This window comes from Sciurus vulgaris, assembly GCF_902686455.1.
Source record: "Sciurus vulgaris genome assembly, chromosome: 18".
NCBI classification, from domain to species: Eukaryota; Metazoa; Chordata; class Mammalia; order Rodentia; family Sciuridae; genus Sciurus; species Sciurus vulgaris.
This window is the reverse complement of record NC_136479.1, coordinates 16489792-16505358: the sequence shown is the minus strand read 5'-3', so window position 1 is coordinate 16505358 and position 15567 is coordinate 16489792. Positions and strand designations below refer to the sequence as shown.

At 36.9% G+C, this 15567-nt stretch overlaps 1 protein-coding gene across 9 annotated transcripts in view; it reads right to left on the bottom strand.

Moving 5' to 3' along the window:
* METTL9 (methyltransferase 9, His-X-His N1(pi)-histidine) overlaps positions 1-15567 on the bottom strand; it is a 93550-nt gene that overhangs the window by 16656 nt on the left and 61327 nt on the right. For 6 of the 9 annotated variants that reach the window (XM_079120412.1, XM_079120418.1, XM_079120413.1 and 3 more), the window contains 3 exons: positions 12485-12675; positions 8155-8364; positions 4674-4858 (listed from right to left, as the gene is read on the bottom strand). In XM_079120412.1, coding sequence (XP_078976538.1) covers positions 4674-4858; positions 8155-8364; positions 12485-12675 — 586 coding nt within the window. Of the gene's footprint in view, positions 1-4673; positions 4859-8154; positions 8365-12484; positions 12676-15567 lie in introns of those variants that run through there. The other 3 variants (XM_079120417.1, XM_079120415.1, XM_079120416.1) reach the window with 3 other exon arrangements.

Below are 15567 nucleotides of genomic sequence, written 5' to 3'. Positions count from 1 at the left end.
CTTCTTGAAATTCAGAGTACTTTGTCATATTTCTTATCACACTACCCTGCCACTGCCCGTTACACCTATCTTCTGTACTAGTGAGTATTTTAAGACTAAAAGCATGCTTCACATTTATCTTTTTATTTCCACTGCCTGGCTCTATCTGGTACATAGTAGGCCCTCAAATGTCTCCATATGAATACAACTGAACAATATTCTATTTTTTTAATCTTTTAGAATTTCACTTTCTAGTCATTGACTCTGACCCCTCTCCATAAAAACTATATTCATTGAATCCCTATATTAACTGTCTTGCTATCTGAATATCCAGAAGAAATGTCACTGGAAAGGGTTATTAAACTGTAGATTTCCCTTAAGATCTAAGCTTCCCATGACAGCAAAAAGAGAATAAAATTGAACCAACTTATCTTCATTTGGGTTGCTAAAACAAGTTGCCATAGACTGGGTGGCTTATAAACAACAGAAATTTATTTCTCGCAGTTCTGGAGGACTGGAAATCTAATATCAGGATGTCATACAGCTGGATTCTGATACGGACCATCTTCCAAGCTGCACACTGCTCACTTCTTGTATCCTCATGTGGCAGAAAACTGAGAAGCAAGGTCTCTTGGATCTCTAATGACAACACTAATCCCATGTATAAAGGTCCTGACCTTGTGACCCGTCTAATCCTAGTTAACTGCCAAAGGCTCCCACCTCCTAATTCTATCACAGTTGGGAGATGGGGGGGCACATGAGAAGAAAATAGACCAACAGATGTCCTAGCATCTACAAACCCTACCCTCTAGACAAGAGCCCCCCAAAACCACATACCAAAATATAATAATGAGATATTCAATGTAATTCATTTACTTTTCATACTGTATAAGACTTGAGAGAAGCTATGTCTCTAAGGTGTCAAGTCACACAAAACAATGGAGAAAAGCACTTTCAAATCGTTAAAATGCAGAAGATTTCAAATTCTGGTTTCTGTGTTAAGAGTTTTAGGCAGACTTTGACAAATATTTTAGTCTGAAGAACTGAACAAGTATAATCAATAAAGCCACAAAATTTTAAAAAGTAAAAGCATGGGGTAGAATGTAATAATTCTAACATTTGTCAACTACCAAAAACAAGACAGACATGGTCAAACACTGTTCAATACATTATTTTATATATTATCCTCACAATAAACCTCAATGTAGGTATTAGCCTCCCTTTTTTTGCAGATTAAGCTCTAAGATTAATGAAAGACCCAGAAACTCTTATTTCAAATTCAAACAGGGGTCATCCCTGAAAGCCCATGCTCTTTCCATGAAACAGTCTGCTAAAGTCCTGTTTATTTCTATTTAGACTGATGAGAGCTTCGAGACTAAACATGTCTAATTTAACCAGACCAATGACCCTGGGAGAGAATGGAAAAGTTGCCAAAGATCCACACCTCCCCAAAAGCATAGGCCTAAGAGGTTTTATAGGAGAATTCCACCAAACTTTCAAAGAATGAACAAACAGTCAAAACATTCTCAATTATTTTTTATGAAGTCAACAGAACATTGATACCAAAACAAAGATAACACCCTCCAGAAAAATAAAGATTAAGCACAGACTATTATTTATCAACAATATTAATGCTCATATATATATTTAGAATTTTTGTAAACAGAATCTAGCAGTGCATTGAGATGATTCAAGTCCAGAAATAATATAGTGGTTATATATTAAAAGTATAGATTTAAAAAGTCAAAGGAGGAAAAAAAAAGAATATGACCATCTCTTTATATTAAAAACTCAGATGACAAAATTCAATATGAATTCCTAATTTTTTAGGCTCTTAATAAAATGGGAATTTTAAAAATGTCTCTCAAAAGAAATGATGATCTCAAGTCAAAAAAATATTTCAAAGAGAAATATTTTCATTAAAGTCACAAACAAAAATTCCTACATTTTTTAACATTAGAAAGCAAATCACTGGTATAAAAGTATAACCTCCTCCCCATACACCCAGTGGTGACTGGTAAATGTTCAACCAGCTTAAAAGAGGGGAGAGCATATTTGTGGTATTTGCCAAATTCCACTGTTTAAATATTCCCACTGTGGTCAAATGTAATACTGGCCACATTTAACAACCAGTTTGGTAAATCCCTACCAATGTAACTAACCATCAGGTGCCGTGAGCCAGTCTGAGCCAGTTCCAGCACACCACTGCTTACATCCAGAATATGATATAAATGCATATGTGCTGATAAGGAAAAATTTTCCAGATACATTTAAGTGGGAAAAGGCAACTAAAGTACTTATAAAGGGCTTCTTTTGCTTGTATATAATTGTTCAATGTACATACACATGTATATTTGCATAAATTAGCTTTTGAAGAATAAGATAACCTGAGAAGACTGTGGAACTGGAATGAATGAGAAACTGCACTGTATAATCTCTTATAAGCTGTTTGAACAATTTTTACCATGAATCATTTTGTATAAAAATTACAATTTAAAAAATAATCATGTCACTAAATTTTCATTTTTATAATATAATTCTTGTCTTGATTACAAACTTTTCTCTTTTTTTTTTTTGGGGGGGGGGACTTAACCAATTATCACTAGATTTAACAATCCCTAACCAAGACTGGGTCAGTAAACCAAAGAAACTGAAATCAGAAAGATACATTTTCACATGTGTCTTTTTTCCAAGTTAATTTAAGCAACAAAATCAATGTGGTTCAACTTGAAGACATTTCCGCAAACGATTACACAGGGAATCATTTCACCTTCAATTGCTTTTTGTTAAAAAATAAATAAATACTGGGAAATGAGATTGATCAAATTATGTAATGCGCACTACAAAAAGTGCATAATGGATCCCACTATTATGTGTAGTTATAATGCACCAAAAAAATTTTTAAAAAGAAATTGAGCCAAGTAGGCAGGCCAAGCACACTCAGAGAGCCTTAAAACAGGCCGGTATTCATGAACTCACACAGCAAGACCACTTTGCACCTTCCAGTCCTCACAGTTTCACATGGAACTCATCAGGATCTAATTAGTGATTTAGAGAAAGGAAGCAATAATAGAGTGTTACAGAGCAGTCTGCAAAATTTATGGGTCACTAAAGGTCACCCATAGCAACAAGGTTTCTTGTCTCAAGTTTGCAATGTGTCACATGGCAGACTCCTTAGTCTCCACAGGCAGCCCTGCACATCCACAATCAAGGAGATTATTTCAATCCTTTGTGGGGACTGCCCTCTTGTCCAGTTTGACTTCCTCTTGATTTTCAGTGTTAGAAACACAAGGAAATAAAAATTTGTGGTTAGACCAATGTTTCTTCCTCCTGCTTTTCTACCTCCTGCTATGTCAGGAAGTAGCATTAAAGTTCTATCAAGCGGTTGCCCAACAGGACACAGGAAACCCGAATCTTACAACCTGATGACTAGTGAGTGCAACAGAGAGAGATGGAGACTAGGCTTAATTACACAGGGAACAGCACTGAAATACAGTCAGGTGGCTGAATTTCCAAGGAGGACATTTACTAGGTTTTATTCACTATGTAACGTACACATGATAAACGGGCACTCATGCATCAAGCAGTTTTTGCTTTACCAAAACTAACCAGTCAACAATAGGAAAGTAAAAATGAAGAAGCAAAGTGGGAAAGGGTATCTACTTTAACTTTCTTCCCTGCCCTCCCATGCCTAAAGAGTTCCCACTTTCCACATCATCAACACAAATCTAAAACCACATGGTAGTTAAGACAAGCATTCAATCTGAAAGGACTAAGGCCCGTGGGGAACAAAAAATAAGAACAAGAAAAAATTAAGGAGCACATAAATAGTAACATAAATCCATACAGTACTCATGATTGTAAGAAATGTAAGCATTATTCCTTAAGATAAAACCTTCATATCTAGTAACTATGACACTTGCAAAGTAGTAATGGATTTCTTAAAAATGTCTGCCAGCCGTTAAGTTTTTGAAACAACATCCAAAATAGAAAAATTAAAGATTATTAAATATCAACATGTATGTTGTATAAATCATAATTTTATGCATATGCATTTTAACTTACAAAAATACAAAACAGGCTTAAAGTCATAATTTCCAAGATGAACTGAAATGCAAACCACATAAACTTAAACTATGAATTCATGTGACATTAGGTCACATTACATGCCAGAAGTCACAATAAATCTGAAGTGATATGAAACCAGCCCATTTCTCCTAACATAGTCTTCACTCAATACTGAAGAGCAAAATTATAAAATAAAAAAAATCAAATGTTACACAAAGAAATTATACATTTTCTCAAAAGAGAAAAACAGGTAACCACAACCCTTTTTTTTAAGTTCTCGATAGAAATGCGAAATGCAAAACAAAACAGACATGACATTCAGCAAGTTCAGATGAGCAGATGAAGGGTTGAAGACCAATAAAGGGTTGAAGCTCCATTTAAAACCAGAGGATACAAACACATTGTAGGCTTTCAATCACAAGCAGGCAGACCAGGCTGAGTATTAATTATGATCACTGCAAGGGAGTCCTGGAGTTCTATAAAATCAACATTAAGATGAACACTGACCAATGTGATATTTTACACGGGATAACAGCTTTACTTTAAACTCCAAGCTGTTTTGAGAACTACTAGACAATGTTTAATTATGACCAACTCCGGGTAAGAAGTGGTCTGACCGTACTTACCGTTTTCCACATAGGGATGAAAGGGCAGGACCAGGGCAAGGATGACTCTGCCTCTAGTTGGCTCCAAGACACTTCTGATATCTTTTAACAAAGTCAGTGGCTGATCACAGCGGTCCAACAAATTCAAGCAGCTGATGACATCATACTGGAACCCTGTGTTCTGCCATTCATTGATTCCAAGCACTCTAGAAAAACATCAGAAAGAACTTGACTAATACTTCTTGCTTTGAAGATGTCTTTAAAAAAATAATTAAGATGCCAATAAAGGCTCTAAGTCTGTCCTCTAGATCAAAGTAAACTCAAAATATTCTCTTAAAATTCCATATTTGCAGAAATACAAAGGCCACACAAGAGACAAACAGCAACCATGTTTCTTTAAACTTACCATTGCTCCTATTAACAAATACTAAAGCATACAAAACTTCCTTTATAAGAACTAATCATACGTTTAATAAGCATGAAGACACAAAGTAATAAAATAGTTATGAATCTAAGACATCAAATTCTTTTGTTCTTCTCCAATGAGAGAACAAAAGAATGAATCCTTTTTAACATTCGCTGGCATTAAATCATAAAAAAATTATATATTCATGTTTTCTATTCCTAGGGTTCTTTCTATTACTTAAGAATGGAGTAGTATAAAATAATAACTTAAAACCTTTTCATCACATCCATTCCCAGGAGACAATTTCATACACTAGAATCTTCATGTCTAAATAACTACTCAGAAAAACATAAAGCATAGGACATCCTTATAAAACTGTAAGTGAACAAAATGGTTAGAAAATCACTCTCAACCTCACCCCTCACCACCACCACACACACACCATTTTTAGTCCTTTACAATGTTTATCTACAAAAGGGGGAAGTTTTTAAATCATGAGTCTTTGCTAAGCAAACCACTGAGTCAATTCAATCAACTACTTACTTGTACCTGGTTACACCAATCAGAATGTGGCAGGTAAAACAAGTTGGGACAGAAATAAGTGAAAAAGGAAACAGAATAGGATCTTTGGGAAACAAGTCTTTAGTAATGCTGAACAACAGAAGTATTTCAGAAAATTCTAAAAGTAAAATGAGGGTTATTTTGGAAACATCACTAACAATGATATTTTATGGCATTTCTGAATAGAACAAAACAAAACATAAGCCACTCAGTTAAATCTTTTTTCAATCTATATTTTTAAAAAACAAAGTATCCTCCAAACAAATCTAACTTCAAGTAACTAGTCATATTCCTTTGTTGTACAGATATTTAATTGAACTAAATATTGATTGGAATAAATAGAGCATTAGGGTTTCAAAATCATTTTGTTGTGCTGAGATCAACTGCAATAATGATTTTACAAACTAGATTTAGGTCATTAAAGAATTTCAAAATAGTATTGTAAAGATTATAGTTTTAGCATAAAAATTTCAACAGTTCTGATTTTAAACACTGAAGTGAGCAATTTGAAAGAAAAATTATATACTTGATTTTAAAAACAAAAAACTCATATGTACAATGAAGCAGAAGCCAAATACCATCAGCATGTTGTAATCCAGAATAATTTCATTACATCCATCCCAGAATTAGTTGTAGATAGGTAGTTTTCATGTGAAAGAAATATATTCTCTTAAGGGAAAATTAGTTTTAATGCTGAGATGGTTGAAACCTATATCTACTCTAGCTCAAACTCATCCTTATTTTGGTATGTGTTTGTTTGGTTTTTGATACCAAGAATTGAAACCAGCGGCCCTTTACCACTGAGCTACATCCCCTGCCTGGTTTTTTTTTTTGTTTTTTTTTTTTTTTTGGAGACAAGGTTTCACTAAGTTGCTGAGGCTAGACTCAACCTGGCAATCCTCCTGTCTCTGCCTCCCGTGGCTGGGATTACAGGCCTATACCCAGTTATACCAGAGATAACATTTATTCCTTCCTTCCATATAAAACCCCACTGAATATCTGTTTCCTATCATCTTCCTATTTATTACCCCTTCCTATTTATTACCCCTTCTCTGGGCTAAAGACTTCTGTTTTGCAAGTGGTCAGTTCAATCCTGCTCCAAAATGTACACTGATGCTCCATGACTAGGGTTAGTCTGTAAAAGTCAGTGATTACACAATTCTCCCTTCACTCCAAGGCCAAACCAGGCTTCCAAAGTCCCACAGAGGAGGCCAGCTTCAGCTCCAGCTCCACTCTTCTACACTCAGCCAAAAAATCTCATGCAGAAATCTCCTAGCCAAAAGAACCTACACTGAATAGACTACCCTTCTTCCTAAGTCTCTCAAGAACCAGATGGTCTTAAAACTGAGATTTGACACTTCATACCCACCATTACTGATGGCTATTATTTAAAAAAAAAAAAAAAAAAAAAAAAAAAAAAACAATTGTCAAGGATGTGAATAAACTGGAACCCTTGAACACTGTTGGTGGGAATAAAAAATGGTATAGCTGATATGGAAAAGACATGTCAAATTTTCAAAATTATTAAACACAGGCTCATCATTTGATCCAGCAATCCCACTTCTGGGTATATATCCAAAATAAGTGAAAGCGGGAACTTTGATATGTTCGTGCATTACTCACAATGCCAAATGGTAGAAGCATTAGCCAAATGGTAGAAGCAACCCAAAAGTCTACTGACAGATGAATGGATAAAGAAAGTGTGGTATGTGCATACAATGGAATATTATTTAGCACTAACAGAAATCTAGATATGTGCTACAACACAGATGAACTATGAAGACATGTTGGATGAAATAAGCCAGTTACAAAGGAAAAAAGTATGAATCCTCTTATATGAGGTACCTAGAATAGTCACAGTCAGAGATAAAGTAGAATGGTGGTTGCCAGGGGCTGAAAGAAAAGAAGAACGGGGGTTACAGATTGATGGGTGCAGAGTTCAGCAGGAGAAGAGAAGGACGTTCTGGGAATGGACAACGGTGATGTTGTGCAACAATGCAAATGTACTTAACACCACTGACATGACTGTACACTTCAACATTATTTTAAAACAGTAAACTGTATTAGATATATTTCACCTCAATTAAAAATATAAAATATTAAACATACAAAATATTTAAGAATGTCAGATTCTAATTAGGGAACAAGTCCCTAACCTGCCTTTTCCAAGCTCTCACTAGTCCTTTTCCTTCCTCTACTCCAGAAAAACACTGCTATGGAAAGATTATTTCCTCTCTAAATTTCCATTTAATCATATATGGAAATTTTTATGTAAGTTCCTAATCATGGGAAATGATTTCTGATCCATAACCCTTAAACAACATACTTTCAAGAAGAAGTACATCTAAAACCAAGAAGTATGTTCCAAACCATGTCTAAAAATTGTACCTGTGGGGCTGGGGTTGTGGCTCAGTGTTAGCGCTTGCCTAGCACGCATGAGGCCCCGGGTTCGATCCTCAACACCACATAAAAATAAAGATATTGTGTCCACCTACAACTAAAAATATACATTAAAAAAAAAAAAAAAAACTGTACCTGTACTTCTTCTTTTGAAGCTGCCATATCATAGTTTCAGAGAGTTCAGTGGCATAGATTTCTTCAAAATGAGGGCTCATGATTTTTGTGACTTCTCCATCTCCAGCACCTAAATCGAGAAGTCTGTGGGTTTTCCAGTCTGGATTAATTTTAAGCAGTCTCTGAAACTGATCTGGTGAGAATACAAACATTGAACCTCTTCCTAGCAACCTGAAAAAAAAGGACAAAAATGGAAGAGTCTATGCAAATTAACCCCCTACACACAAAGTAAATGTAATGACTCAGCACCAACAACCCTCTGAACTTATAAGTTTTATGATTAAAATACATCTTATCTTTTATGATTTATATGATTAAAAAGCAAATAAAATAGGAAAATAAATACAGATATCATTTTTCTTTAGAGTTGTAAATAATACCCTCAAAGGCATAGGAAAAGGAAAAGGGAGGTAGGGAATAGAAGGAATGAATAAGAAATTAAAAGATGACTGTGAAGAATTTAAGTCAAAACAGGAAGGCAAGGCAGAAGGAGTAGCAGAACATATGTTCAACAGTTAAAATGATAGGCTAACAGAATCGTACCACAACACTATGCAGAGAAATCAAGTAGGAAAAAAGCCAATTGGAAGATGGAACTAAACAGTGGGTGAAAGGGAAAAATTAGCTTTTATATAATAAAGCTAATATAATATGAGACCCTTAAAAAAAAAGAGAGAAAAAGAATGGTCCTGTGACGTCAGTTAATCTGCATTAAAGTAGATTCACACTGAGGTCTGTTTATGTTTTACAGTTGGCTTGGTCCTATTACTTCCAAAGGTCCTAAAAAAAAAACACTCCCAACAGTAATAACGCCTTTGAAAAGAAAGAAATTGAGAGGCGTTAGAATGGAGATCAAAGAGAACCTTCAGAAAAGCAGCCAAGTCTCCTGCAAGCACCACTTTGGGAAATAAAATGAACTCCACATTTAGAACCTGACCTCTAGCTCTCAAATCCTAGTTTGTCTGGGGCAGGAATTATCCAACTTCCTTTACGCAGGAGAACCTTTTCTTTAAATGAAGTGGCATTCATACACAGTATAAAATAGCAAGACAGCTGCTGCTGCTGCTGGCATGAGGCTGAGAGCCCTGGAGCTGCCACCAGCCCACTTCTGTGATTTACTTGCAGCCTGAAGCGATTCCTGAGGCACTTCTTCCTCAGATCCTAGAAAACATACTGAAAAATCATTGGTCTAGGAAGGAGCAAGGAAATCTCTACTGCCACTTTCTCCAAATAATCAGAACACAAAAATATGGTGGCTATGTAGCGACTGAAAAGATGCATGCAACATGGTACTTGAGCCAAGACCAGTTTCAGAAAAAAATAAAAATAGGGGAGGGAGTTCATGTAACAAATTCCCCCTCCTCTTTTCCCATTTAAGGCCATAGGTAAGTTACACCAAATTTAATAATACATTTACAGTAAATCCGGCCCAGAGAAATGCTCAAAGTCTGGGGAGTGGGCGAAGGAAAGACCCCAGAGACAACAAACCATGATGTTATAAATGACAACCACTTGCCAGAGAAGCATATCTCAAAACAGACAAGTTGTTTTTAATCCTCTACTGTTCTTATCTTCCAGAGAAAAAACATGCACAGCTGAGAAGAGGGGCTGAACCTGCTGAAATAGCTGCATGAACTTCACTCAGACCCGAGTCAGAACAGAAGAGGCTCCAAGCAGCAAGGATGCAGGGAGGCATGTTTTGAACCTCGGTGCTACCTTGGCACAGGACCAGAGTAAGTGCATGAAACAGTCATTCTGCATAAACTTTCCCAGCTATAAAACAACATGCTTTCCAGGTCATCTTCTTGGGATATGAGGAACATTGCCAAGATACTCATCAAATACTAGAACTACAGGTCATCTGAGGTCAGAGCACAAGGTCACCTGACTGATCTACATTTAAGGGCACCGGAGAGAAAGAGAGGAAGCCCTGTCCTGTTTCCAAAGAACATTAGCAACAGGGCTCCACAAAAACATTAACACTGTCAAAACTAAAGTCAAGTCCATCCAGCCCAATGTAGTTCAGCCAGGACCAATTTTGCCTACTAGGGGCCAGTGGGGGAGTTTCAGTTGCAGTGACTTGGGGGTATTAATGTCCCCCCAAAAGTAACACTTCCTACAATGTGTGGGAAAGTCTAACATAATTAAGAATTGTTCCATCTAAAATATCAAGACACTCGGGCCGATATAAGGTTTCTGGAAAACAAACCATGAAAGAGATGTGGTGCTCTAATTTGTCTCTGACTTTAGTCTTTTATATCCAGTCTAGGTTCTCTGGCCACAATCCAAGTTCTCTCTAGATCTGAAGTCTATAGAGGAGGTCTGCCTCCTGGAAAATAAACTCTGAAAATGGCAAGTCTCTCACTACTTGGTCTTCTCCTTTCTACCATAAAGTTAGTTTAATAAGAACTTTAATTCAAGACAATACTATGGTAATTATTTATTTCTGTTAGAGGCAGTCACTTGTAATAATCTACCGTTGCCATGGGGGAGGGGGAAGTACCAAGAAACTCAAAATTAAGTTTTTTGTTGAGAAGAGGACACAGGGTAAGAGGGATTTGCTGGCAGGGAGATAGTAGGTTATAAACAATAATAATAAGTAAAGAGCAAAATGAGCCAGACAGATGGCACATGCCTGTAGTCCCAGCTATCTGAGAGGCTGAGGTAAGTGGACAGCTCAAGCCCAGGAGTTTAAGGCCAGCCTGGACAACACAGCAAGACCCCATTTCAAAAAAATACAATAGAAGAGTTATGGATAAGGGAAATCAAAGGAGTTAGGGTTAGGTTTACTAATTGCATTGCCTCTTTGATCAAACCGAAAAAAATCTACAGTAGGGAAGGTTCCAACAGACAGAGGAAGAAGGAAGAGATTCAGAGTTTGAAAACCCCCAAATTATATAAAAAATGTAAGTATTTGTTGAAGAAAGGATTCCTACCTTTTATACTTTCAAAGAGCTACATCCTGGACCCCCAAAATAAGAATCTCTGCTTCAGTGACTCATCTAATATCCCAAGAAAGAATAAATAGTATAGGATAGAAATTTTAGGAACAAAATGTCAGACCAAGTTGTATAAACTCAACTCCCAATACAAAAATAACAACTGTTTGCTGAAGCAAATGGAAAGGCAATTTCACACAAACAATGAAGAAGAACATCAAATAAGAAATCTTGAGAAATGGCTTGTGGTGCCTGAAAACATATTTAAGGACCAGATGATAGACTGGGGATCCAGACATTCAGCAGAAACTGGCTCCAAACCTTAAGGGAAAGGAAAAGTGGGTCCAACCAGTGGCTTCAGTGGTCCAATTAGGCTTCTTAAGTATCATGCCCTGTTGCTTTTCTCTTTGGCTTTCTGAATTCTAAGACCTTGGGGATATTTCAAAATTTGGCTAAGAAAGAATAAATAATATTCCTCAATCCTTTTCTGTGGATTCATATGAGGGAATTCAGAGTTCCACAATAAGTTTACGCATGCTAGTGAGCCCAGACATTATGTAAGAACAAACATAAAGACTCTTCAAACAAGCCATCATCCACTGTTGGACTGAGAAATTAGACTCCCCCGGAAAAACTCCCTCTGGGAAGTGTGTTTAAGACCAAGGTCCTGCTCTTCAGCCTAAGGGCTTGAGGGCTTACAGCCTTGGTTTGAAGGGTCTTGCTACTTTGAAATGCATCACCAGCAGGCTGCAGCAGCACTGTAGGCATCACCCGAGGCTTGCTAAAACTGCAGAATCTCAGCTGGGCACAGTGGTGCATGCCTGTAATCCCAACTACTTGAAAGGCTGAGGGAGGAGGATCACAGTTCAAAGCCAGTGCCTCAGCAACTTAAGGAGGCTCTGCCTCAAGATAAAAACCAGAAAGAGCTAGGGATGTACCTCAGTGGTAAAGCACTTGCCTAGCACAAGGCCCTGGTTTAATTCCCCAGAATCACACAAAAAAGTAGAATTTCAGGCCCTACACAGACCCACTACTGGCTCTTACTCTACATATTAACAGATCCCCCACCCACCCACCCAGGTGGTTTCCATGGACATCAAAGCTGTGGAGCATTGAATTAAGTAACTCTGGCCATAGAAATAAATACTACTAAGGCTATTCACCAAGTTATAGTGAATTTTAAAAGCAAAGCAGAGAAAGGTGGAACAGTGAACCCACTGCCAAGGACTTTGGCAAGTAGAAATATTGTAGCTGAGACAGTCAATACCTTGAACAAGATAAATTTCTTTTTTCACTTTTCCTTTTTTTAAACCTAAGGATAAAGAAAAACAAAATGTCCAAGATTCACTTACCCATTGATAGATGTTCTAGACATAAACAGGCTAAAAACAGATGACACAAAAGAATGATATAATTGGATAAATAGCCAGCCCGATTTCTCAATGCTGTTGTTTAAGAAGATCTGTGTTCCTTGATCAAGGTAACTCTGAACAAAGACAGCCTGGAGTGATTCACATAATTTCTCTCTGTTGCACACATACCACTAAAAAACAAAACAAAACAAAAAGAACAAAAAAGAACAAAAAATTAAAACACACAACCCAAAATGTCATCTAAGGAAACCAAAAACAAAAAACAGAAGCTAAAATCAAATCTACGATTTCCAATTACTATAATCTCATGGTACTTTTGAGGACAATCATCATCTTTTATACCCATTTGGCCTATAAAGTATAAAATACATTTCAGACATGACTTTTCAATTCTCATGACAATCCTCAAGGCAGGTGGGAATGGTGGGGGAAGGGCAAGGTTTGCATGTCCCGCAGAGCAATGGGAGGCAGAACCGGATTATCAGCCCAGGTATTCTGACTCCTGGCCCAATGTTTCAGTCACCAACACCGCCAAGATCTAGAAGAGCTCTGCTGCTCTTTCCTTCACTGAGATTCAACATCAGAAGGCAAATAGCTAGCATTGTTAATCTTGTTTTCAGGTAAGAAAACAATCACATAATGCAATGATTTAACTCAACACCACCAAACATATCAGTGACAGTAGGCAGGAGAATTGAACACCCCAGTGACTACATTAGACTGCCTGTCTTCTTGTAGGCTACACAAAAGAGACCTTGAAAAATCTTGAGGTTTAACAACAGGGCATATAGCATCCTTAGAGACAGGGACAAAATGTGCTTAAGAAAGATAAAGAAATTACTTAAGGTCATACTGCAATCAGTGAGAAAACCAAGTAACAACAAGCTAAGAACCAGATTTCCAGGAACAGGCTCTAGCCAAATTATACTTTTTAGAAGAAAATTCAAGAACTTCAACTGTAGACAAAATGTAACGTTCCACTAATAAATGTTTTCCATTTCACTGAGAATTTGTGGCAGAGGAGACTGTACATAAGCCTTAGTGTCAGCCCTACAATCTAGTCCAGCTCTGCCACTCCCAGGTAAGCAAAGACAAGTCACTTAATCTGAGCCTCTATTCATTCACAGGTAGACTACAGATGCCACTAGTGTCTATCCAACCTGGTAGGAGATGATTAGGATTAAACAACATAAAGCAGGCCTGTGCCCAATACAGCACAAGCACACAGTAAGCATTCTATGATAATAGTAGCAGTCAGATTCTTAACATGACCTGACAAATAAGAGTGAGCCCATTAAGTACAGTGACAAAACTGCAGAGTAGACCAGTTATTATTAATCCATTATCTGCTATGAAACCACCAGTTTTTCCCAATTAGGAGTCTATTAGCCAAAAAAATAAATTGCTTCCCCTTGACAAATATGACCATTTATCAGCAGTAGGTGTCCCATAACTTCTTGCACAATGAGTGGACCAATTTTACAGTCATCCTGAACTTGCTTAATGTTGAATGAAGTCTTGGGTAAAATCCCTGACACTAACATTAAAAAGAACCAGTTAAAAAACAACAGAAAGCAGCAGCAGGCCATTAAATTTCAAATATTCATCATTTGACAAACCATGTACCCTGAACTAAATACACCAAACCTTTCCAGCTGTTGACTTATTTGTGCTAATTTGCTATTTAACCACTGTTACCAAAATCACTTGGACTTCATACAAAACTATTTTCCCCACCCTACAGGACAAGTTATGAAGCTTCTTATATTAACTGCCTATCCTTTTTTCCTTGGCCTGAAAATGTCCTTGTTTAATCATTTACTAAATCTTAATACTTACTGAGCCTGAAGTCATGCCCCAGTGCAGGTCATAAACCATTTTTTATTATACTCGTGATATCTTGGCACACATTCTGAACTCTGTAATACCTAGGCCACTCTGCCTTTTATTTATTTTTTATTCTCTAAAATGACTAATCAAGATGAAAATCGTTACTTTGATAAAAGGCAATCAAGTACATTATATCAATGTGGACAAGAAGTAGTTCAACTGAGAAGCAAAGAATTCCTTGGCATCCGCTTTTAAATGGACAACTGAACTAGAGTAACAATGGCCTCTGACTTCCAGAACTAAGCAAGAACTGGCACCATTAACTGCGAACGTTGCTGTCAAGCGCCAAGAAGAAAATTCTGGTTTTCAATGACATATTTCTCATCAACATTAACACATGTGGTTGAAACTTTACTGCCACACAAGTCTTTCAGAAGAGAAGCTGCTTCTTGAACCAAATGCCATATGAATAAAAAGGAGTAAGCTCTTCTCTTCAAAGATTAGAGTTGAAATCTATGTCCTTCCTGACCATTTACATAATACAAATGTCAAGTCACAACAGTGTTATTCATAATTGCCAAAAAGCTGCAACAACTCAAGTGCCCATCAGCTGATGGGTAAACAAGGTGGTAGATCTGATCCATACAGAATAGAATTCAACCATAAAGAGGAATAAAGTTGTAATTTGTGCCCTGACAAGGATGAACCTTGACAACACATGCGAAGTAAAATAAGCCAGTAGCAAAAGGTCACATACTACCTAATTTTGTAGGAAGCATTTATAATACGCAAATCCAGATACAGAAAAGTAAATTGTTAGGGGACACTAAAGGGAGAGAACAAAAGGGAGTATCTGCTAATGGGTATAGGCTTTTTGTTTTTCGAGTGGAGATGATAAAATGTTCCAAAATCAGATAGGTGACCGTCATGCAACTCTGTGAATATACCAAACCACTGAATTGCACCCTTTAAAAGGATCAATTTTATGGTATATGAATTATATCACAGTAGTTTTGCTTTGCTTTAAATAACATACCCCCCACACAACATCTAAATGTAGGTGGCGTTTGATCTTCCAGAAATTAAAAGTGGTCTGGAAACATAAGTGACCTAGCAAACCTCTTTTAAAATGCAAACCTGATCATGTTGCTACCCTGCTTCATAGTAGTCTCAGAATAACATTCAAAATACTCAATGTGATTAACAGGCCCTATGGGATATATGTCCATTCT